The sequence below is a fragment of the Marmota flaviventris genome, chromosome 2 (genome assembly GCF_047511675.1).
Source record: "Marmota flaviventris isolate mMarFla1 chromosome 2, mMarFla1.hap1, whole genome shotgun sequence".
Lineage (NCBI taxonomy): Eukaryota > Metazoa > Chordata > Mammalia > Rodentia > Sciuridae > Marmota > Marmota flaviventris.
Window position 1 is genome coordinate 48,895,478 of NC_092499.1, and position 26,993 is coordinate 48,922,470.

At 36.4% G+C, this 26,993-nt stretch overlaps 1 protein-coding gene across 7 annotated transcripts in view; it reads right to left on the minus strand.

The window, feature by feature from the left end:
- The window catches only part of Slc25a21 (solute carrier family 25 member 21), a 538,394-nt gene that overhangs the window by 14,566 nt on the left and 496,835 nt on the right, over positions 1-26,993 (minus strand). For all 7 annotated transcript variants that reach the window (XM_071607840.1, XM_071607837.1, XM_027929668.2 and 4 more), the window contains one exon: positions 12,738-12,902. In XM_071607840.1, coding sequence (XP_071463941.1) covers positions 12,738-12,902 — 165 coding nt within the window. The remainder of the gene's footprint in view (positions 1-12,737; positions 12,903-26,993) is intronic.

The following is a 26,993-nucleotide window of genomic DNA, read 5'->3' on the forward strand; positions in this document are numbered from 1 at the left end:
TAGAAAAGTTTGGTCAGATTCATTCTACTAATCTTCCCTTTTCCTGTCTCTCCTCCATTCCCCTCAATTTCCTTCCTGACCTCCATTGATCTCTTTTCTATATTCATGAAATTTCCCCCACACTTTTTCATTTCCTCCCCCTCCCTCTTTCTTTCTTTCTTATCCCTTATTTTGGACTAGCTTCTAACATTCAACCTTTGCCTTTCTGAGTCTGGCTTACCTAGCATGATGTTTTTTCAGTGCCATCCCTTTACCAGTAAATGCCATAATTTCATTCTTCTTTATAGCTAAGCAATACTCCATTGTATATATATAGGCCACATTTTTAATCCATTCATCTGTTGACAGGCTTCTGTGCTGTTTTCATAGCTTGACTACTGTGAATTGTGCTACTATAAACATTGACTTGGCTGCATGCTAATTTTAGATCTTTTGGATATATATAGAGGAGGGGTATAACTGGGTCACATATATTTCCATTCCTACTTTTTTTGAGGAGTCTTCATACTGCTTGAGAGTGGTTGGATTTGTGATTATCATCCTTTAATTCCTGTTGGTAGCACATAAAATTGGACAGTCCTACGAGAAGTCACATGATTTATGGGGTATATAAAAGTATTTCTTTGCAGAATTCAATTTTAAACTACCTCATTCCATACCCTTTGCAGCATAGCTGAAGAGGTGTTTGCAATGTAGTCCTTAATTTTCCCAAGACTGAAAGCAAAAGGCAGTGCAAACACGAACTCTGGAATGTATCCATGTGTGAAGAAACAGCAGAAAATACAGTCTAGTAATAAATTTTTGAAATTTTCATTTTCTTTTGAATCATCCTGTATACCTTAATTTCAGAGAATCACTTGAAAAAATATCTCCCATATAATTTTGAGTAGTAAGATATTCAATTTAACATACTGAATGGAGGATGGATGAGAGTATAGCTGGAGGGATTCACATCTAGCTTAGCAAAGTGCTTCTGTGAAAGAAGTGTCTATATAGCAGATAGGCTGAAGATGGGCTGTATGCACCTGGGTAAAGATGGGGAAGGCCTGATCATTGGATCTGATGACCCAGGTTGGGAGGGGAAGTGGAAGTGGGATGACAGAGGAAGGACTTGACATTAAATTTGTTGTCACAAGCTTTAGTACTGGACTGAACCCACAAAGATTAAATTTAAGAATAGTGAATGCAAAATTCTTTTTTTTAAAAAAAATTTTTTAGTCGTAAGTATTTTTTTTATGTGGTGCTAAGGATTGAACCTGGTGCCTCAGGCATGGAAGGAAAGCACCATACCACTGAGCCACAACCCCAGCCCCAACAAAATTCTTAGTTTAGGCGATTGTACATGTTTAAGATGAGGGCAACTAGCCTGCAGTTCACATAATCTGCAGTTCACATAATCTGAGATTTTTAATTGACCATAAAGATTTATACATACCAACATCTTTGCATAAAACAACATACATTCTCCCCCCCTTCTCTCCATCCTTTTCCCCCAAAAGTCTTCCAACAGTCAATCTTTGCAGTCTTTGGCTGCATTAAGAAAGATGTATGTTCATATCACAGGAAGGTTGACCCTAGTGTACTCTGAGTTGGTCAACTCAAAACTGTAACATTCTGTTTAGCTCTGACAATGACCTTGACAAATCTGATGCCTATATTAGTGGGAAGAGAGGACCACCTAGAGGACATGTCACTTAAAGAATGGATGAGGAACTGTGCATACATTCTGAAGAAGGGAACACTCAAAGCTTCATGTATCCACATATTTGAAGAGTCATAATATGATTAACAACACAGACTCTGGTATCAAATTGCCTGGGTTCAAATCTGATTGGAATTAGTGGAGATGAGCACCATAGTATTTTTGAAGACTCTTTTTTTTTTTTTTGTGGTGCTGGGCATTGAACCTAGGGCCTGTGCATGCGAGGTAAGCACTCTACCAACTGAGCTATATCTCCAGCCCCTGTGAAGACTCTTAAAGGAATGTGCCATGTCACATTCATCTTTGTGTATATACCGGGCCTGACACAACATAGGTGTTTAATAGTTTCTTTAGTTTCCCTCTATAGAGACGTAATGAACAAAGAATGAAGGTTTCAGAGGCAAATTACAAAGGAGGTACATAATACACAGGCTAAGCACCTGGAAGCAACCACAAGGCAAATAAAAGCAGCTTATCATTGCTTTCCCCACAGCTGGCCATGGTGGTCATGAAAATGATGTGGTGTATTGAAATCATAGTTGTCTCCTGGTAACTGAGTGAGGAAGCAGCTTGAGTGAGAGAGAACTGCTGTTGCTTCTTCTTTTTTCCTTTTTAGAGAGGGAATTTGCATTTTAAATATTGTTAGTTTTAATGGGCCCAGGTCAGCTAGGAGTCGAGTCAGCTCTCAGCATCCACTTTTCATTCTCTAATCTTGATTCTTTTTTGTTGTTTTGTTCATAAAATTTGACAGAAGCATGTTTTCCCCTGATGTCATGGTGCCATGCTGTTTTGTCCTTGGCGAAAATATCTGCTATTGAAGCTTAATTAAAAATACAGTTGTTTCCACTTTGTAGCTATCAGAAGAATCTATTATAGTGTTTATTTTCTCTTCATGTGAGATAATTTGGGGAAATGCTAGCTCCTCACTCCACAAAAGGTCACTAAACTAAAATGAGATGGTTTAATTGATAAGCATTCTTTAAGGAATGTGCAGTATTCCCAAGATCCTATCCTTGCAGGGCTCTGGGCTTTGGAATGAAATCAAAGTCTTTTTAAAAGCTCCACATCTAAATGTAGCCATTCAGAAAATAGCCATGAAAATTCCTTTCTTCCCCCTAAGCTATCCGTTTGTTAAAGTGTTGTGAATGTACAATAATTTTCAAGGTCTTAGCCACTTAACTCAAATTATAAAGCATATAAAATGTCAAAATGGTTTATGATTTAAACAGTTTTCAATTGTTTTATATATATTACATGTATAATATATTCTATATAATTACACGTGCCTATATATTCACATGGTTAGATAATGCCTTCTGAGAGCTAATTAAATCTTCAAGTGTTATCATACTAAATGAAGGAAAGTATTTCTACATTTCCTTGGGAACCTAGTAGAATTTTTCCTTTTTGGCATGCTTCATCTGTTCCTTACCTCAATAAAAACACTTTCCTCAAAGAAAACTAACAAACCAGGTTCCCCAAACAGAAAGAACTCTAAAGATTGAGAATCAAGGCAAGGCATACTGAGACAATTTGATATGTAAGTAGGGAGATGATCGTGGAGAAGTCTTCAAATGAAATATATTTCATGAGAGTCTACCTCTCTACTTCTATACATGATGCTTTCCCATGCCTGTTTAGTTCCACTTATGTAAATATTTGTTCAACATACCCCCTCAGATAAATCATTTAAGGGAAGTAAACCTTAAAATTATATGTCTAAAATATTCTGACCCCCCTGCCTCTGCGGCTCCACTTCCTCCTTCCCTGCTGGTTCTTCATAGACCAGCTAACCTTATTATCTTTTCCAAAGATTCCTTAGTATCTTTCTGCTTCAGGGCAGAACATGACCTGTTCTTTCTGTCTAGTACACTCATCCTCTTCCCCTGGGCCTGGCTCTCTTTCTTCAGCCCCAGCCTACACATTATTTCTGAAAGAAAGCCTTTCCTACATCCTCTTCCTGCTCCACCGTGGGACTAGATCAGGATCCTTGGTTATCAATTTTCACAGCTTGATAGTTGTCTTTATGGCATTTAACACAATCATGATGCTTCATCTCCCTGTTTAATGATTGGTTTATTGTCTACTTCCTCTACTAGACTATAAACCCCATTAAGGCAAGAGCAGTGCTCATGGTTGGTAAGATGGTGCCATGCATAAACAGACTGGACCCACTGAGCATCTAAAGCTATTCGTACTTCATTTCCATCCACTTGGGTGGTGCCTGACTGGAAAATTCTGACTGAAGTTTATTTAAGAAAGTGTCTGAACCCCTTCCCCCCACCTCTACCTCCCCTTCCCCCAGCACATATGCCCCAGGGAGTCTGTGCAAACTGCCAATGAAAGATAGTCTTTTTACTACAGAATCTTGTCACATATCCTGGAATTTTATAGAAAATATATACTTGTAGTTTTCTCCCCAGTGGTTACTAGAAAGGAGAATTGTTCTTAATGAAACTTTAATACTCCTGCCCTTCCCATTAACGGATGATTGGTAAGATTAATGATTAAGAGAGAATCAGAAAAATAAATGATCATAAATTAAATCCTACTATGATCTAATTCTATTGAGATTCTTCTTTTCAAAATACAAATGGCTTTGTTTAAGTTTTCCACTTGAACTCAAAGGTGCATTTTTCACTCAGTTCAGTACACACCTTAGGGAAGGATATAGCTCTCGATCATGAAACTAACACATTTCTATGTTTTTTTCTGATAAACTAAAGTATGTCTGGCATCACCCTCAGACTTTTTACAGAATGTACAAAACAAAGAAAATCTTAAAAACCAAAAGAAAAAACATTTGCATTTCTGAGAGGCAATCTTCTATGACTATTACATTGGAAGAAAATAAAATTTGTTTGACTTAATGCTGTCTGTAGTAAAAAGACCACAGGGACAGCTCTAAATGGTTTATTAAGTAAGAAAGATTGAACACATGAAAAATTGTTCTCTCTTAAAACATTTCTAATCCACACATGTAATTTATATCATGGCAAAATTCAACACAAAAACTGTATTGTTTTTGGCACAATAACCTGCAAACATCCCTGGTTAGGATGCAAACTAAAAGCATAGCTTAATACTGTTGACAACAACTAGCTTTAGACAGTGATTTCTACCATTATTTTATTTATGGAAACATATGAAAAGAGGTAACTATGGAAATAGAAGATCAAGTTATTAAAGGATGTAATAGTCTAATCTTTTGATTCTTATTTGCATGTCAGCATCATAAATAATATGCTCTGAATATCCTCAACATAGAATAGGAATGAAAGAAAACGCTTTTGCAATGAAAGCTTACTCCCAAGGATATTTGAAAAAGATGTCAGTATTTAAGTTAATCAATATCTGTTTCTAGAAGGCTTTATTATAAGAAGTGACAGCCTCTTTCTGGGGAGAGAGGGTAATTCTTTATACTGACATTCTATTCCATTTTCTGTAAAATGTAAATGGATGCCTCCATTAAATGAATTCCATGGTCAGTTAATATCCAAAAGCAGTTTTTTCTCTATTACATCTTCATGTTCACTATACAATAAGAATAGTTAATTCCTAAAATAAATGTAAAAGCATATAACACAGAGCATCATTTTCAAATTCGTAATGACCAGTTCTTCCAGGACCATACAATTCTGTTTTTCTATGGATTATAGAGTAAGGTTGTGAAAAGAAAGGACCAGGGTGCATGTCTGAATGAAATAGAAGAATGTGATTACATTATCTGGACATTCCAGCTACTTCACTTTCTTAAATTTTAGAAACCATTTTTTAAGAGATAATTCACGTGCAACAAAATACAAGGTAAAATGCAGTTAGAGCATTCCATGCTACAGTACAAAGAATTCTGGCCTCTGGTTCTTTCTCTCCTCCTCCTATGCCTCTGAGCCCCATTTGGTTTCTCACAATTTGTTTTCCTTGTCTGAAAACAACAGATATTGTGATGAGGATCAAACAAAATTATGGAGTCTTTGAAAATGTTTTGAATAGTGAAACGGCATAAAGGGTTAGGAAAATGATGCTTGAAAAATGTTTCTATCACAGATGACCAACCTAAAGAGTTTGTCAGAAATTTAAGGGGTGGATATCTGAACCACGTGGTCTGGGTTTACTGTTTCAAGTTCCTACTTACCTCTGTAGATATAGATTTAGAATTGAGTAAAATATGCAGAAGTAACCTAGGTAATCTATTTTAGGAGGTTCTATTAAACTTATTACTTATTTATTTCCTATTGTAAAATTAAAAAAGTAAACATAAAAGCTTGCAACAGTTCAGAATGGTCTATAAAAAAGTACCACTACTTGCTTCATCATTCTTAACCTTTCTCTCTCTCCCTCCCTCCCTCCCTCTCTCTCTCATAAGCACACATCCTCACACAAGATTCTCAATTTTCACTTCCCAGAGATAATCATTATGACCAGCTTCTTGTAAAATCAAATACTTTGAAGTTGAAAAACACTGCAAGACATTTATAGATTTCAAAAAATTAAAGAGAAATCTAGAATTATCTTATGCCAGTTAGAGTTGGTGAAATCTCAAATTCCCTTGGAACAACAGAGTGGCAGACTGCTGGGTGAGGGAATTGAAACAATAACCCTGTAAACAAACTGCCCAAAGTGAATGACCAGAGACAGCCTACAGCAAAGATGGAATAATGCCTTCATGGAACACCACCTCCTCCTCATGGTTTATAACCATTTGATGACGTTCTTCAACATGTTTTAATGATTATCATACCTTCCCCTTCACAAAGGATTGATTTATTATGGTTTAAATTTAAAGAATACTAGTTTCCCAGTTTTGAATCAGGCTTAGATTACAGAACACATAAAATCAATGACTTTGTTCCAGGCAAGAAAAACATAGTATTCATTTAAGTGCAAAAAGAATAGTCCTGGGGAAAAATTCCTCATGCAATTCTCTATACTAACCATTTCCATCACTGGCCTCTCCAACCTCTCCTCTTCCCCCAGCACTGTCATCAGCATCATAACACTTTCATGGTACCTTAACATTCACAAACTACTTTGAATATTATTTATTTTAATTCCTGAAATTTTTGTCAAATACTTTTAATTTACAGATAAAATTTTCTGCAGCTCAGAGCAGTGAAGTGCTTGGTTCAAAGTCATGGAATTAAGGACAGGTCTTTTCCTTTCACCAACGTTAACTGATAACTTCTAAGTGTCTATCTCCACTCACGTATCTCCTCTCAAGCTCCAGAACCCACATCTAACCAATGGACTTAGTGTCTGCACTTTGCAAACCAAATGTAGTTAAACTCACAGTTTCCAAGCTGAGCCCATAATATTCTCCCATATGCCTGATTTTCTCTTTGTGTCTCCCTGCCCGCCCCTGCAGTGAATGGTATCAGTATCATTATCCTTTCAGTTGTTTAAGCCAAAAATCTAGACATCGGTAATCCCCTCAATATGTCTTCTCAACATGCATGTGTATACTGCATTGTCACATCCTGTGGAGTCTGCCCTCTGAATATTTCTCAAATTGTCTCCACTTCTTGTCTACATCATGAACACTACAGTCCAAGACACCATCATCTCATATTGAAATCCTTCCTACCTGTACATTCTGCCTTTTCCTCACCACTCCTACTCCATCTATTCTCTGTGCTATAGTCAGAGAAATCAGCTAGTTGCTTTGCTTAAAATCTTTTATTGGCTTCCCAGGTGCTATGTTTTGGATGCTGTTTGTCCCTACCAAAACTTGTAGGTATTGAGAGATGGTGGGATCCTGAGAAAGGGATTAATGTAGTTATTGAAGAATTGGGTTAGTTATTGTGAGAATAGGTTGTTATAAAGTATCTGGTTCCCTTTGTCCTCTTTTCTTTTCTGCAAATGTCTACTTGCTCTTCTGTTTTTCCCATCATGTTATAATGCGGCATCAGGTCCTTACCACATATGGCTATCTGGTCTTGAACTTCCCAGTCTCCATAACTGTAAGTTAAATAAACATCTCTTACTTATAAATTACTCAGTCTCAGGTATTCTGTTATAGCAATAGAAAATGTACTAAGACACTAGTGCTCTTTAGAAAAAGATAAGTAAGAGTCTTTAGCATGGTCTATAATGGTTAATACAATCTGTCCCCTGTCTCTCTAGCCAGATTCCTGCTTTCACACTTTTGCTTTTGTCACCTAGGCTGTCTTTCATCTCGTCCCAGGCATCTAGCACCCTCCCTCCTTAGATGTTCCATATGTCTGGAATGCTTGTGCCCATCTGCTGTTACCAGCTAAATCTTAATTCATTCTTCGGCTCCAATGTCACTCTCTCAGGAAAGCCTTTCCTGACCTCTAGGTTTATATTGGGTGCATTTCTCCATTATTATAAGTCTGTGTTTGTTTACTTGTTCTGACTGTTACTTTCCATGGCCTTGTAAGATCTGATAGCTTCGCACTATTGCATCCTCTGGTGTCCAACACAGGGCCTGGCACCTGTAAGACACTCGGTAAATATATGTTGGAGTCATGCTCAGTCTTGCCAACCCCCATTTTTGCATAATGTTTCTACCACCGCCCTATTCTAGGGGGCCCAAGTGCTCAGATAATTAAATGAAAAGGATTCAGTTCTTCTAGCTTGGAAACTAAAATTTGGAGATGAAATTCTGAGCCAACATAGCACATTTCAGCACTGTCAAGGTTAATGACTTAATATTGCTAATAGTCAAATATGCAGTGCTTTGGCTTTCTCCACTAGGGAAAATCTAATGTACAGAAAGGGTTACAGTAGAATTTATAAAACTTCATTTTTAAAATAATGACAAACCATATATCATTAACCTCCCTGTTATAATGGTGCTTTGGATAGCGGTGTGGGACAGGGAGATGTTAAAGTCTTGAGTTCACAGCTTATTAAGAATTATAATGCAAATTTAAAAATTGGTTCTAAAACCATAGAGAACAAAATGCAAAATATTTTACTTAAAGATTTGGAAGACTTTTTTTTTAAGGGTCATAACTAATGAATGAAGTACTTCTTTACTGGTATAATCTAGCTAATAGAAAATTCATTTGGCAAAATGCTGGTTGACATTTCACTGAATATAATTAGAAAAAACTGGACAGATAGTGAATATAATGAGACATGGGAAGAAGAGGTCATTCCCATACCTTTTGTGCTCTATTCTCTAAAGGTTTTTCTGGGCAGTGGGATCCTGTCTATACTGTGGAAGTTAACAGGATTTTTGGTTGCTGCCAATAAACATGTCTGCTCTGGAAATCTACTGTGGCAACTTGGAGAAATTTATTTTGTCAATGGAAACCTCCATTTTTAGAATTATTTTTCCAAATCAATATCTTACTTCTTAAAATAAAGAACTTATGTTATATATGACCTTAAGTGACTATTTTTTTTTCCTTCTGGAATTCTGTTTGACTATGGGGTCAAATTCAATTCTAGCTCTAAGCCCTTCAGCCATAAAATTTCTGCCAGCTTCCTAGATAAAGTAGTATCACCTAATGCAGTGACTCCCTCAAATGCCAACACTTCTTTTTAATATCCATAAAAGCGGAAGAAACCCCAACCCTGCCCAAACTTTTCCTTTCCTTCTTTCTTCTCTTCTTTTCTTCATCCCTTTATTTCATTTGATCTACATTTACTGAGGGTTCTGCTCTGTGCCAAGCACTATTTTTGTTTTGTTTTGGTATTGCTGGGGATTGAACCCAGGGCCTTGTGCATGCAAGGCAAGCACTTTACCAACTGAGCCATATCTCCAGCCCCCAAGCACTGTTTTAATCTCTGAGAATCAGCAGTAGAAAACCAAAAACGAACAAAGTCCCTTTTCTTATAAAATTTACATTCTTGTATATCCTTTATAAATGGAAAGGAAGAATAGCTGGAAGTAGGGCAAGTTTTGATATTAAAAAAAGGAGATAAATATTCGTGAATTTTAAAATATTCTTTCCTAGTTTGAAGGTTAGAGAAGCCAATTGTTTTTAAATATGATGATTTATTCAATATAAAAAAAGACTGATGGCGATTTATTTTTAGAATACTGATCCAAATTAAGAAAAGCCAAATCCTACGATCTACATACTGTGGGGTCGGGCTCCAAATTCCTCAATAGGACACCCATAGCACAAAAGTTAATAACTAGAATCAACAAATGGGACTTACTCAAACTAAAAAGTTTTTTCTCAGCAAAAGAAACAATAAGAGAGGTAAATAGGGAGCCTACATCCTGGGAACAAATCTTTACTCCTCACACTTCAGATAGAGCCCTAATATCCAGAGTATACAAAGAACTCAAAAAATTAAACAATAAGATAACAAATAACCCAATCAACAAATGGGCCAAGGACCTGAACAGACACTTCTCAGAGGAGGACATACAGTCAATCAACAAGTACATGAAAAAATGCTCACCATCTCTAGCAGTCAGAGAAATGCAAATCAAAACCACCCTAAGATACCATCTCACTCCAGTAAGATTGGCAGCCATTATGAAGTCAAACAGCAACAAGTGCTAGCGAGGATGTGGGGAAAAGGGTACACTTGTACATTGCTGGTGGGACTGCAAATTGGTGCAGCCAATTTGGAAAGCAGTATAGAGATTTCTTGGAAAGCTGGGAATGGAGCCACCATTTGACCCAGCTATTCCCCTTCTTGATCTATTCCCTAAAGACCTAAAAAGAGCATGCTACAGGGACACTGCTACATCGATGTTCATAGCAGCACAATTCACAATAGCAAGACTGTGGAACCAACCTAGATGCCCTTCAATAGATGAATGGATAAAAAAAAATGTGGCATTTATACACAATGGAGTATTACTCTGCATTAAAAAATGACAAAATCATAGAATTTGCAGGGAAATGGATGGCATTAGAGCAGATTATGCTAAGTGAAGCTAGCCAATCCCTAAAAAACAAATGCCAAATGTCTTCTTTGATATAAGGAGAGTAACTGGGAACAGAGTAGGGACGAAGAGCATGAGAAGAAGATTAACATTAAACAGGGATGAGAGGTGGGAGGGAAAGGGAGAGAGAAGGGAAATTGCATGGAAATGGAAGGAGACCCTCAGGGTTATACAAAATTACATACAAGAGGAAGTGAGGGGAAAGGGAAAAATAATACAAGGGGGAGAAATGGATGACAGTAGAGGGGGTAGAGAGAGAAGAGGGGAGGGGAGGGGAGGGGGGATAGTAGAGGATAGGAAAGGCAGCAGAATACAACAGACACTAGTATGGCAACATGTAAATCAATGGATGTGTAACTGATATGATTCTGCAATCTGTATACGGGGTAAAAATGGGAGTTCATAACCCACTTGAATCAAAGTGTGAAATATGATATGTCAAGAACTATGTAATGTTTTGAACAACCAACAATAAAAAATTAAAAAAAAAGAAAAGCCAAATCTGAGAATTTGTACATTTTTTAAAACATGATCTAGAATAAAATATCACATTATTACTAACTAGTGACTTCCAAAATGATGTTTATCTAAACATGATGTTCCATTTTCACTGTGTCTGTTCAGAGAGTTTCTCTAAGTCTCCTGGAGAAGCCCCTTAAGAATAGGGCAATGTTTTAGTCATCGTAGGATATCTTGGGCTTTACCAGAGTGTCTGGTACATACAGCACATATATACAGGCATGTACTACCACACCTGGCTCATTGTCTTAATAAAACTATTCAGTGAAATACAGCATTATGTTCAGATTATTAACAAGGTTGGTTTGCAAAAGATAAACAAACTCCTCATAGTTTTAGAATATTCCAATGTTCGAAAAAATGACTGGCTTCTGGTTCTTTACTAATAATATAGAACTTTAATACCTTGAGTTTGGATTAATTGTAGGGTGAAGTCTGTATCTGTGGATTTTTTTAAAGTTTGGGGACATGTGATCATATGTACATCTTATCCATATTTCTGAATTTCTTTCTGAGCAGTGGGAATAAATTCATTTTATTGTAATAGCAAATATACTAAAACACATTCACAAATATTATAAGTAAGGTATATCAATATTTATCTCATTTATGTAAATAATTTATATAATTCATTTCATTGTATGTAATTTCTTTTTTTTGGGGGGGGGGATTGAACCCAGGGGCATTTAACCACTGGGCCACATCCCCAGCTCTTTTTTGTATCTTTATTTAGAGACAGGGCCTCACTGAGTTGCTTAGGCTCTCCCTAAATTGCTGAGGCTGGCTTTGAACTTGCGATCCTCCTGCTTCAGCCTCTGTCTCTGGAGCTGCTGGAGGTGTCCCATCACATCTGGCTCATTGTCTCAAGACTTCAGAGAGTTGGAGAATCAGAGGAATAGACACTTCTCTCATGCTATACAAATTACTTGTCTCAGAGTCTAAAAAGGAGGTTAGCTCAATGGATGTGCGGCTTCATGGGAGAGGGGATTCTGTAACTCTAGATTGAAACACATTCTTTGCTAACTTTATATGGTAGAAATCAGGCAGTTGGCATGTCAGTTACCTTTAAAAGTAATGAAAATAATAATAATAATAATAATAATTGTTATTATATTGCACCAGAAGCAAATGATTCTAGAAGAGTTTATTTATTGCTTAACCTTAATTAACCTATGTAAATTAAAAATATCTAGGCAAAAATTAAAATTTAGACTGACATTTTTTTTTCTCCATGAGCTCAAAATTTCTTTAGAATATGAAAACTTCTACTTCTTGATAAAGTGATGTGACTGAGAAAGGAATAACACAGTGTGTAGAAATTCCTATTACTGATAAATGGAAAATATTCAGATATGGTACCTTCTTCAAGAAGATAAATTTTTACATCAGACTTGGGTTCAAGTCTTTGCTTCACTATTTACTCTGAGATCCTGGGAAATATACTTGATCTTTCTAAACCTTATTTCCTGGATTTGAATGGAATAGCAACACTCAGTACATAAGGCTGATGTGGGGATCAAATTAGATAATGGATATAAATGTTCTGCACAATGACTGGGGTATGATAAAGACCCTACAAATGAAGCTGTTATTAGAGATAGCATCCCTCACCCAGATTTTAATCCATTAAATAGTTACCTTATTGACAGGAATAATGTTTTTGACATTGTAGTAGAAGCCAAAATAAACCATGTTGAAAACTCCATGACGTCCCAAAGTTGCTGTAAATCCTTTGTTGAGGCCCTGGAGTCCCAAGCCTTCCTTCTTAATGATTTGTCTTGCATAACTTAAGGTGGATGGTTGCTACAGGAGAGAAAAGCAAAGCCAGAAAGATCATCTTTGGGACTGTGGAACAGAGTAAATTACTGTATTAGCTTCCCTCTAAGCCAGAATTATAAGGATTTTTTTTTATATCCCAAACATGAATAATCATGCCTAGATCTGTGCTTTTCAAAATTAGAAAACCCCCAAAGCAAACAAAATTGCATGCATAACAACAGGATTTATAGAGAAGATTGTTGGCAAAGAAAAACTATCTTTGGTGGAATTAGTGAAACTAATGTCATGTAATAACTATCACCACTTTCAACATGTAAATAATTGTATCCAATTCTGAAATATGCACTCTAATGAAGGGGATTAGCCATATAGATAAATTAGTAATCCAGAACTACACATCATCCAAATGGAATTTATACTTGGCTCCTGAATCCAGCATATTTACCTTTTTAATTATGTTTTTCTAAACTAATGTTAAAATTAGTCTTAATCCTATTGCCTCAATAGTTTTAAACTGGTGGTAGGTTAGAAATCGACCATGGATAAATAGCTCTTGATTGGTATATATCCTAAAGAAAATAGGCAATCAGTGCATGTATCACTTGCTGTGATAAATTATAAATCATTGGTGACAGAAGAACTAGGTTACCTTTAATTTATTCTTTTTCAGCTCTCTGATTGATTACCCAAGGCTGAAATAACTACTGGGATCCAATCTGCTACTTTGGGAACTTGCTAAGGAACTTACTGCAGTTTGCTCTGAGGTTTATAATTCATGACAATACAATTACAATGACTCATGGGTTTTTTTTTTAAACTATGAGTGATTGTTTCCTTTTTTGGAGTTAATACACAAAGGATATCTCGCTCACATTTTGACTAAATATTAAATGGGGGGACATATTCAGTGTTTAATCCCCCCTCCATGAGGCAAGCAGTGACATGACATTTGTTTGATATTTTACTAGAGCAGGTTTCTGGAGTGGTCACAACAGTCTGATGTGATTTCAGTGTAAGTGTTTTCTTATCATGGCAATTAAGGCTACATCAGTAGAATAGACAAAACAAATACAATCAAGGCTTTTCATGTAACTTGTATTTATAGTTATATAATTAACATAATACATTTAAATGAGCTTTTTTATATAGTAAATCCTATAGTTTTTACTGATAATTACATGGCTACACTCAACTTCACCTTTTCTTTTAAGAGTATTAATTACAATAAGTTACATTAAACTTAAGAAAACTCATCTTTGTAACATGAAAATACCATGTGAGGATATATCTTGAAATAATAAAAGACATCTCATGTAGGAAAACAAATTCCCAGGTTAAAGTTCACTATTCTATAACATGGGACATTTTCATTTTGGTTCACTATCAATCAAAACGATTTATTTTGGTCTTCATCAGAGAAGAGGACAAATTGAGCAGAAGATCATTCCTCCTGGGAAGGCATTGGCAGTACTGAACAAACTGCCTAGGAGAGTCTTTCTCTGAAGGCTGCCTGGAGACAGGGAAAGGACAAGAGGTGGCTTTCCTGGGAATAAGAAGAGCAGGGCAGAGGTGAAGTTGCACAGCTAAACTGGACCAGTGTAGTGCCCTCTTCACCAACCTAAGTTTTCCATTCTCACACAGCTGAGAACCAGAGGGCAGGAAGGATGGTAAGCTTAGAGGCTATCAAGGTTCTCAAGCAATGGAGGAATCAATGACTTTAATGAATTTGCAGATAATAAGACTTTCCTAAAATAAAAAACAAAACAAAACAAAAAAACTAGAAAGAAACTATCTATTGCAAGAATCCTAGTTTGCTAAATCATCAGAATTGGGATGACTAAACTAAGTATTAATTTGTGCAGCATCTTTCTTACAATCTTCAGAAAAGAAAACTCTTACAAAATCTTGGTGTCAACAAATATTCAAATGGCATTTATTAATGTCTGTGTCCTAATTTTCACTTGTGTAAGTTCTGGGTGGGTACAAGAAAGTGTAACACATGGATTTTAAACTCATGCTCTGTTGAATTTGAGCCCTAGTTGTCAATAAGTAGACCAGAGAGTAACATAGGAATTGGAAATAGGAGCTTCGAGGAGACAGCTCCAGCTTTGAGTCTCAGCCATAACACTTGCTAGCTTTGGCAAGTATTTTATCCTCTCTGACAAAATCCTTATTTCACTAGTTTGTATATAAGGGTAATAACAGAATTCTTCTCAAAATATCACTACATATGTCACTGTATATTTAGCTATTAATAATAGTGGCAATTATGTTGACAATAATAAAAGCAGTAATAACAAAATCACAGAAAATTTTACTTTTAGTTGAGGCAGTGGCAGTCAAAAGGTGGTGGCTGAGTTGAGGGAGAAGAAGGATATGCTTAATCAGTTTCTTCCTTCTGGATATGTTTTCCTTTTCCCAGTATCCTAGACCCGTATGATGAAGTCCATCAGAAATGCATGAGGAATGCAAAATAACACATCTGCTTCCTCTGAGACCCAACCAAATCCAACCCCCAGGTTAGAGATAACCTTTCGTGCATAGAGCCAAGGGTTTGCTTCTTGAAGTTGGCACCTTGGTAAGAGCCCTCTACTTTGGCAAGCCTATGGGCTCTAGAAGCAAGGCCACAAGGAAGCAAATGATGGAAATAGAAAAGCACATAAGCTAGGCCTCTACTGCATGGCTTTGGATCCTAGAGTGCACTCTCACATATGTTATCAGGTACCTGAAACATGGGAAATGTTCATCAATATCACTGTTATCACAGATGTTCCACCCCTGTTTATTGTGTAACTTAATCCTCTCAACAAGTGTGTGTATTATCATCCTCATTTGACACTTGAAGAACTAAGAACTAAGAACTAAGGCTTAAAAGTCAAGTTATTTGCCCAAGGACACAGAGTACATGAGTAGTGCCAGAGCTCAAACTGGGCTCTTGAATTACAAGTCTATGCTTTTATACTCTGCTTGGTTCTGTCATTCTGACATATGTGATTGCTTCTTTTAACAACCCTGTAAGGTGGGCAGTAGGTACTGTATATTCTAATTGTTTGTGTTAGGAAACAAAGGATAGTTAAGCATTGTTCCCAGGTAAAATGCTGCTGATAAATGGCACATTCTGCATCTAATCGAGTGTTCTTTTCACACTCGTTTTTGTTATATATAGGTGACAAGATTTTCAGAGTTTGATAATCAACTGAAAGAGCTAACAGATACACTATAGTACAAATGTATTTTTTTTGGCAAGTTGGGGCCTTGGGATAAAGAAAAACTTCAAAAATTAGAAGTAAAAGTATGATGTGTGTTTTTTGCTTCATTCAGGGACACTGTATCACACACATGTAAGCAAATATTCAATTAGAAAGGCAAAACATGACTTCCACTAGGATGCTTAAACAGGAAAATATAGAATCATTTTGACTAGTTCTCTGTAAACACAAGAAATTTTACTAAACTTATTTGATTACTGGGCTTCCATTTCAAAATAAAATGGTGGCTGATTACCATCATCAGCCAAATGATTCCAATACTATCCAACCCAGCAGGTCGTCCATCGGTTCAATTTCCCTGTGTTAGTTAGATTCACTCTGATTTTCATATTTAGTTACCAGTTGTGGGCCAAATCGCATTATAACTTTCCTAGCTCTACCTTTCATTGACTTCATCAGAGCTGCAAGCATGGAAGAGTAAAAGGATTGGGATGTAGCTAATGTTGTGATAGCACACTGATTTTGACATTGGTTTTTAGGAATCTTCAGTTCACTGGTAATTTTTAGAAGCATTTTCATTGGAAGTAACTCAAAATCTTCTTTAACTCTGATTTCAGCTATTGTCAACTGGTAATGCTGGACACTCTGTGTTCTTTCCTGCATTATTAAGTGCCTCTAGATGCCATGGACTGTGCTAAACATCTAGCACAGTGCTTTGCTTATATTCTATAGATTTGAACATTTTTTTGCTTTAGTTTTTATTTGGAGATGTATGCTGATAATTTTTTTATGTACCTGTGACAGTATTCCACAATGGTTATGGAATATATAATCAAATTTCTGTTTAAAAAGTCCTTAAGAGGTTTAATTTTAAAAGAATATCTTACACGAATTAGACCAAACACAGAAAGGAAAATATCATGTGATCTAACTTATATGAAATCTTTTTTTAAAAGGTCATATAAAATATACAGAGATAGAGAATAAAATAGTGTTTACAAGGGCAGTATTGGAGGTAGGGAAGGAGGAGGAAATGGGGAGATATAGGTCAAAGAATATAAAGTATCCAAGAATTCAAAGTACCAGATATGTAGGATGAATAAGTCCATCATGAGAATCATAGTTAGTAAAATCAGATTGTGTTAGAATTTTGGTTAAATAAGTATATTTTAGCTGTTTTCACACAAAAAAATAACCGAGATGATAGATGTTAATCTGTTTCAGTATAGTAACCATTTTACTATCTATATGTATCCTATAGCATCATTTGTAAATCCCAAATAAACACAATAAAATTTATTTAAAAATTAATTTTAAAAGATACAAACACAAAAGAACACACACACAAAGAAAGAAAGGAAAAGGAAGAAAAGATTCTTTGTAAACAATGCTCCTAGGCACCACTCTGGGGCACTGACTCCTCACTCTCCAAGATCCTAGTATTACTTACAAATCACTGAGATGACTTATGGCAGCCTGAGTTATTTTTTCTGGCATTCTTCCATCCAACTACTGACCATTGCTGGCTCTGATTAGCTTGTGTGATCATGGACAGAGGTTTTAGGCAGTGGGCATTGTTCCCTGGGTAAATAGCTATCAGAATATGGTCAATAGGTACAGGCGTGGGGTGTGTCAGTGGATTTCCTCCCTCTCTAAGGCCAGGGAAGAGTTCTAGGCACACCATGTCAAGAGACAGCACGCTCCACATGTGTTCCTTTACTTACTTTCTAAAGCAGGGCTAATTCTGTTGCATTTTATTGCCAAGGGAATGAGGGTGTTGCACTGGATTTCATCACGTGGCTGGAAATCAAACCGGATGAGACCTTTACACAATGGATTGTGTCCACATTTGCACCTTCAGAAAAATACTGTTTTGTTCAAAAAGAGAAGACCTGTTGCTACATTTAGGTAAGAGAATATGATGGCTCTTCAGGAGATATATGATCACCTATATTTTTGATTACTCAAATGAGGTCTTGATGCATTTTCATAAATTTGAAAAAAAAAAAAGAAAAAGCTTCCTTTTATTTGAGAACAAAATGTAAGTGAAAGAAGAGGAGAGGAATCAGGCTTACAAGTCTACATTTATACATTTATTTTAGCTTTAGTTCATTAATTCAACATTACAGTTTATTTTAGTAGAACATGAGTGTGAACAAAGAAGATACCCCAAATATAATTATGTTCTATCTACTTTTGATGAACAGATATATTTTAAAACTATCTGAACCCTCCCAGATGCTGAGCCATGGAGCTATCTGGACACGCAGTTGCTGCACAGTAGTCAGCGTGGCACAGGCCCTAGAAGTGAGGAAATGGTGACACTACTTTGCCCTGCACTGTTGGCAGAGCAGGAAGGATTATGACCATGTCATGGCCACCGGAGCTACTGCTGAGAGGAGACTGGCAATAAAGATATCTTTATGGTTTCAGAAACACTTTTGATTTTTCTTAGAGCTTTTTAATTATTCAGGTTTCTCTATCCAAATGAAAGCATTGTGGTTGAGTAGAAATAGGCTTCTATGTTAATACTCAGTTCTTTAGAACTACTAATAACCATTGGACTTCATATTTACTACTTATAATATGGGAATAAAGCCACCAACATTATAAAGAGAGAATGTGAAATATCAAATGAGCATTGGGAAAAGTGGAAGAGTTCACAATGGTGATGAGAGGGATGAGATAAGGGAGAAGTGTTGGCACAAATCATCAATTATCTTCTCTTTAGACAGTTCTATATTCATTTGAGGAATCAAACAACATTGTATGAGTAACTTACAAAATTACATAAAAAGTTTTTAAAGAATCAAATAAAGGGAAAAACACATCAGGTATCTTTCAGCATATGACATATAATATATATTCTGTAAATGGTAGCCATTATCATTAAAGTCTTGATTCTGAAAACAGAAATGTAGGGTTCCTGGCACAGCTGAGTGGAAGGCTAAGTCTATTTTCTGTAAATGAATAGAGAAGTAACTTGGCTGCTCCCTTAGGTATTGTTGAAAGATAACTATAGGAATAGATTCATATGCATAATTTTCTTTTCTGCTCACAAACATCACAGAGTGGAAAGAAATACTTTAGGTATTGAACAGTTGCCAAGCAGTGTTTCACATGATAATGCAGGAAAAATTTGAACTTAATACAACATCATGAATGCTGACATGCCCTTGAAGCTGGCTTCTCACACTATCTGTGAACACAACCACACACTTTCTCTAAATAACTCAACTTCTCTCTCCTTTCCTTGAAAGAGATGACAGCCCTTCTATTTACTTTATGTTGACTCCACATAACATTATGAAGTTTAGTTAAGCATTTGTTCATTGTCTACAGTAAAAGTTAATCACCAAGTTTTGTGATATCCTATCTGATCTAATTGGTCTCTATCAGTTGTTAAGTTCCCAGCACAGAGTGTGCAGAGCCATATTTAATGGTGTTATCCACAAACCAGAAATAAACTCTGAACTAATTTCTTTTCAAAAAAAGTTCTTATCTCTAAAAATTTTACCATTAATCACACATTTACTATCTGTTCACTGACTCTTAAAATTATAATTATAGAGCAAGTAAACAGAAGACTAATTATTTCTTTCTTGGGTTGAGCATCTTTAAAGAATACATAGAGGTAAAATAGGCTTTTGCAGTTTTCTAAAGGTTTATTTAGGGAAATTGCATCTCCTTTAATATTTGGGGGTGAGAATGATTATGTTCCCATGTAATGTAGTCAAAATGAGAGAGTAGAAGGAAAACCTGTGCCCCAGTCACACATCAGAGGCAAATCCTATAGACCTCAAGGGAAGGAAAACATAACCCTTTAGCCAAATAATAACTTTGAAGTAGATTTCAAAGTGGAGAGAAAACTGGGAAACAATTCATACAAGATTTTGCTCCTGGGGAGAAATTCACATTTTCCAATCTAGCAGAGAGCATGTCAGCCAGCCACCACTTGGCTTAGTACAACTGATAGGGGACTTCTAGTTCTTGTAAATATACAGATTTTAAAAAATGTATTCAGTTAGAGGGGAGAAAGTTCCTATAAGGACAATAAGCTACCAAGTCACACTTTTGGCAAGACTGGACTTGCAAACCATCTCCTTCAATAGGAAAAATCCCAGGGCAAGCTTAGTCTTAAGCCAACGAGATTACAAACCAGAACAACTTTTTGCTAGGTTTAGTTTGAAGGATGGTGGGAAATTTGCATCTATCCTGATTTTATCAGAACATGTTTTTATACCCACTGAACCAAACCAGAGCATGACAAAGCTGTGATTACTCTGTTCCCCACAGAAGGTCAAGCATATTTAAATTAGAGACCGGTTTTCTTTATTCACTGTGAATTTCAAGATGTTGGCCAAGGCTCTGGTACTGGAATTGGAGGAAGTGTGGCTGGGATTATAGTCTTTGACTGATAGAACAGTAATTTAAAAAGTGAAGGCAAGACAAGTACTCTTATTGAAATATTTTATATACAAGTTGGAAGGATATGAAGGCAGTATCAGAAACCAAAGTGACTACAATTTCCTTTAAATTTTTGAAATAGTTTATGGTTAAATTGGGTGGGAAGGAATACTTTATGGGTAACATACCTCTAACTGGCTAGAGAATTAGCCTAGACCACAGAGAAGATAACCAGGGGGTCTGGAGCTGCACAGTACCTGCCTTGCCTGAGAAGGCGTGCTGGAATTGCGCTTGGACTCCAGGACTGCTGATCCCATCAGACAGCTGCCAATACCATAACAGAAGGAGTCTCTACTTTCAGTACTGCATTTGGACCTCTGTTAGAGGATCCTTGTCCTGGACCCCATGCTGCAGAGGGCCCCATTTTAATCTTCTTCCAGCAATGCCTTCTCCATATAGCCAAGGGAACAACATTCACCTACATCTCATCTCTCTCTCTCTCTCTCTCTCTCTCCTCCCCCTCCCTCCCTCTCTCTCTTTTCCAGTTGGGATCATTGTAGTCCTTTGGTTTCATCTTTATCACTCTGCTTTTGCCTAGAAGCTGTTACGGGTAACAGCCTGTTTTTTTCCAGGCTGTCTTCCACTGCAGAGTCCTTCTCAGCTGTGGCAACTTCTTGGGAACTTTCATGTTTAAAAGACCATGTTGACTCACCACTTCAGGTTAAAGAAATAGGAAAACTCAAATTAACATGTTGGATTACATGGTGGTTCATATCCAGGATGTGAAGGTAAAGAGACTGAACTCAGACATTCTGTCAGAGAAACTCACACAATTGGCAGGATAACAGTTATCTACCTACAAAATGAGCCTCTATGGGGAGTCCATTCTGCTTTACTTACAGGTGCTATCAAGTAAGCTGGCCCATTCTGTATGCAGCCTATGCATTTAGTGTCCCACAAGAACTCTTAGCTGTAATTGACTGAAAGACTGAAGATGAGCTCAGTTCATGAAGTAACTATGGAGGCTTGAACAAGAGTCCATGTTAATGTTATACACTATTCCAGAGAAAGAAAATCTTGACTGTGGAAGAATTTTTCCTACAGTGGCTTCAAATGTTCTTAATTACATCTCTAACATCTGTTGCTATACATTAGTTATTTACAGCCAACAGATAGCCAGCTACTCCTGTTTATTATAGCAGGACTGCCTCTGCTCAAGATAGTGGGCCTGCCTTCTCAAAGGTCTGCAAGCTGACCACCTGTCCTTAATCTTTGATAAAGAATTCAGGCTGACCAATCTCTCCCTGCTTCTCTTTCACTTTCCTCCCCAGCCTCCGATAATTACTCTTCTACTCTCTACTTCTATGAGATCAGTTTTTGGATTCCATATATGAGTGAGATCAAGAAGCTTATTCCACTTAATATAATGTCCTTCAGGTTTATCTATGTTGCCACAAATGACAGTATTTCTTCTTTTATTACGGTGGAATAATATTCCATTGTGTATATATTCCACATTTTCTTTATCCATTTATCATTTGATGGACACTTAGGTTGATTCAATATCTTGACTATTGTGAATAACGCATCATGAACATGGGAATGCAGATATCTCTTTGATATAATGATTTCATTTCCTTGGAATATATTTCCAGTATTGGGATTGCTGGATCAAATGGTAGTTCTACTTTTAATTTTTTGAGGACCCTCCATACTACAGCTAGATAGGAGGAATAGGGAATAAGTGTTCTCTGGTAGAGTAGAGTAATCATGATTAAACATGTATTGAGTATTTCAAAGTGGAAGGGAGGATTTTGAATGTTCTTACCACAAATAAATAATAACTGAATGAAATCATGATATGCCAAATACCCTGATCTGATTATTATACAATGCATACATGTACTGAAACACTACATTGTATCCCATAAATCTGTACCATTATGTGTCAGCTGAAAACAAAAGAAGAATAAACAAGAATTCAGGCTGAATGGATGGTACTGACATCTGAGAATGCCCTAGTGAACTGAGGGAGAGGACTGGCCACCACTCTGTGATCTATATCTGTTCCCACCACTGAAGTCAGATGTGACTGCTCAATATTAATTGGAGCAATATCTCAAGATAAATCTGCCTCTACTTAAGCATAAGAATTTAATTTATGTTTTTTAGTTGTCAATGGTCCTTTTTTAAAAAAAATCTTTTTATTTTTTTACTTGTGGATATCCAATTTGGAACTTGGATTTTTTTTTGGGGGGGGTACTGGGGATTGAACTCAGGGGCACTCAACCACTGAACCACATCCCCAGCCCTATTTTGTACTTTTTTTTAGAGACAGGATCTCATTGAGTTGCTAAGTGCTCGCCATTGCTAAGGCTGGCTTTGAACTTGCGATCCTCCTGTCTCACCCTCCTGAGCAGCTGAGATGACAGGTGTGTGCCACCGCTCTCAACTGTCAATGGCCCTTTATTTATATGGGGTGCTGAGAATCAAACCCAGTGCCTCACACAGGCTAGGCAAGTACTAACTACTATCCCAGTTCCAAGCTTAAGGATTTAAAAAATCAACTTGCATTTAGAAATAGTTCTTACTGGTTGAATACTTACTATTCTGTGTTAAGACATTTACATACAAGAAAGGATGGTGGAATGTGATGGACATCATTATCCAAAGTACATGTATAGAGACACGAATTGGGTGTCAACATACTTTATATACAAACAGAGATATGAAAAATTGTGGTATATATGTGTAATAAGAATCGTAATGCATTCCGCTGTCGTGTATTAAAAAAATAAAATCAATAAAAAAGACATTTACATACATTATCACATTTGAATTCTTGTAAATAGCATGCTGGAATAATAACTAGTAACATTTTTAAAACAATCACTATACATCAGACTGTACTGACATCTTTACATATATGTCTCATTTAATCTCCACTATACTATTATTCTTCTTTAACAAATGAGGAAACCGGATTACAGTCAAGGCAGGAAATATGAAGCCATCACATAACTAATTGCAATATCCCTTCAGGGTTTGTTCTAAACGGTACACATAAATGTCTTGCTATAGGGAAGATGGACTGATCACTGCTGGTTTACCAGTGAGGGAAGTGCAAGTATTTCAAGACCATACTGTGGCTGAGAGTAGTGGTGCATATCTGTTATCCCAGAGGATGAATTCAAAACCAACCTTAGCACCCTAAGCAATTTAGTGAGACCCTGTCTCTAAACAAAATATTTTAAAAAGGGCTGGGGATATGGTTCAGTGGTTAAGTGCCCCTGGGTTCAATCCCCAGTAAAAACAAACAAACAAACAAATCAAAACAAAACAAAAAACAGGCTATGAGGAAATGGTGAAAAGCATTATGGGAACTTGGGCCTACTTTGCCCATCCTCCACTTGCCTTCTGTTCTTGACAGCTCTGATTATATATGTCCTTCAATAATTTTCTCACAAGGTTTGAACTTTGTTAGAAATTACCAAAAGTGGTATTACTATTATTATAAATAAAGTCATGGAATTACGGAACCTGAATGATGCAAGGTTGAGACCCAAAATGAGCCAACTAGTCATTCCCACCTAGTCAGCTGAGAAGGTTTCCCAAAAGTTGGGGTTTGACTCTAGCAGAGTCATTAGAAGCATTTCTTCTGGATTATATACTTTATACTGTTCTGTGTTTTCTACTTTTTCTACAATGAGCAGGTCTTACTTTTTAAAGCAAGTGTTCCCAGATAATACATCTCATGGTAAGACATTCAAACATACAAAAAAACCCTTTCTTTAAACTCTTACCTTCCCTCACCCATTCCAATCTCCTCCTTAGAGGTGACTACAGTTAGAAGTTTAGTTTGAATTCCTTACACTGTCATATATGGCTATTGAGCACTTGACATACCCTAGTTGAGATGTGCTATAAGCATAAAGTACATGCTAAATTCAAAATTTAGCATAGAAAAAATTTATATAGTTTCTGTATTGATTACATGTTGGAATGTAAATTAAGGAGACTATAAAAATATCAGTGGTTGCCAGGGATTAAGGGGTTGGGAGAAAGGGATGAATATGTACACCATAGAGGATTTTAGGAGTGAAACCATTTTGCATGATACTTTAATGGTGGATACATATCATAAATTTGTCCAAACCTATAAAATGTACAATGCCAAGAGTGGACCCTAATGTAAACTGTGGGTTTTGGGTGATAATGGTCTTAATGTATGTTTATCAATTGTACCAAATATACTAAGGTTGGATAATGACACTGGGGAAAGCTATACATATGCAGGGGAAACAGGTTTGTGAAAAATTTCTGTATCTTTTTTCAATTTTGCCACAAATCTAGACTTGTTCTAAATGATTAAGTCTTAAAGAAAAAATATTTTGGATATATTGGGTGAAGTAAAATACATTATCAAATTAATTTCACCTGTTTCTTTTAATTTTTTTCACCTAGCTAACAGAAAAGGTGGTGCACATTTAATTTTATTGAACCATCACTGCTCTAGAGTCTAGATCACTTTGGGCTTTTACATATTCACATGTATATAGAGAACATATAGATTTTTGGTGTTTTCTAACTTAAATCTGCATTACCTTTATCATTGGACTTTTTTTTTTAATTAGAGTCTTTAAATGCAGGGGGCATTAAATTGATGCTTTCTTCCTGTCTTTATCTTCTTTATGATCCTTACACTTCTTTTACATTTCACAACCTACAAAGCCTTAGAATGAAGGAAACATAGTTATTCTTAGCTATAAAAATGCTGAAGTAAGTACATTTAATATGTGAATTAAATCAACATAGGTACAGGTTCATAAAGGGTACCCCTTGTTGGATAAAGAAAGTGCTAGTCAATGAAGGAAGGCTTTGGGCATTAATGGGTCATGGACAAAAGATCTATGAAACAGTGCCAAAATGACCTGAAAATTTTTTTGTAAACAACTATATTCAAAGTTTCTGTTCTCATTATGTTACCTCTTTTTCTCAAACATTTTTTTGCAGTAGGTATAGTTCCATTATTTATGTTGGGTGACCACTCTCTGCTAACTATTTTTTTTAGTTTGATCTCTACTGCCTCTGAAGGATCATATTGAAACAAAAACCTCAGTTCAGCCACTGAATTTTGATAGTTGCTGTAAATAAACACTGAAATGTATGATCGATGTGATCACTATTTTGCTAAGTTATCATTAGTTGAAGTAATATTAAAATATTTTATAATATATCTAATAGATTTTATTCTGAGAAAATACCTAACATTAATGTCCAGTTAAGTGGATTCTACAATTGAAATTACCCCAAGCAAGCTCCCTGTATCCCCTGCTTATTAATAAACTGAAATACATAAATAATTTATATAGATTGCACTGTGTAAATAGACTGGGAACACATATGCATGCAGCAATTTCTTGTGTCAGGCTGGCATAGTGTTTATCATGTTCTAGCAAGGTGTTAGCACATGCAACATTAGCAGCTCTTACTTGGGCTCAGTGTAGAACCTCCTTGGGAGCAGAAGAGAGAAAAAGAACATTAGGCATGAGCACAGGTGCTGTGAAACTTATTATTTTAATAGCTGTGAATGTTCCTTGATGCTCTCTCCATTTGCATCCCTGTAGTTACATGTTATCTAGATGGAAAAAAGAAAAACCTGCGACTGAAAGCCTGTTTATGCCTTTTCTCACTTGTTATTACTCTAAGACAATGGGTAAAATGAGGCACTGAATGGGGATCTCCAAATTTTTCTTCTTTCTGGTAATTCTCTCAATCTAATAAACCAAGTTTTCCTCCCCCAGATTCCATGGGAACTGTATTAAATGCTCCATATTGATGGGATATCTGAAAAACATTTCTTTCTTTCTTTTCTTCCTATATCTCACCATATTTTCTCCTAATTCAAGAAAGAATATAGAGATAGTAGAACATAAACAAAAGCTAGGGGTATACAAAGATTTTCAACTTTTCTGAGGTTTTGTAAACCTTTTGAAACTTAAAAAATTCTCCTTGAATTAGGATTGACTTCCTCTGAGTAGATACATCTGCTGTAGCAGCCCAACCCTGTCCTATCCTCCCTTGCCTAGGCCTTGGCAGCAACAGGTGAGTGGGGCCCCTTTCTTTCCCACATCCCTCCCCAAGAAGCTGTCAGGAGCCTCTGAGGCAGTATCCAGCAAGCAGGAAATGGGTTGGGGTTGAGGGGTTCTCCACCCATTAGCAGCTGTTTAAGCAGTAGGCAGGAAAACTTTTCTACAGAAAAATCCAGGTTAGCAAATATTCCAAACCAATTTATATCACATGCTACCCAGTTGTGGAATTAAATTAAAATGCTTAGAAAGGACCTGGAATGCCAATTCCCTTGTTTTCTCTCACTTAGTGCCTGGGACCAAAAGAACAAAACAAGAACAGTTGGACTTGGTGTTTTAAAGGGAATTATTAGGCAACTAGAAGAAAGTAAAGGCAGCACACACCAAAGAAAGCTGTTTACTTGGAACAT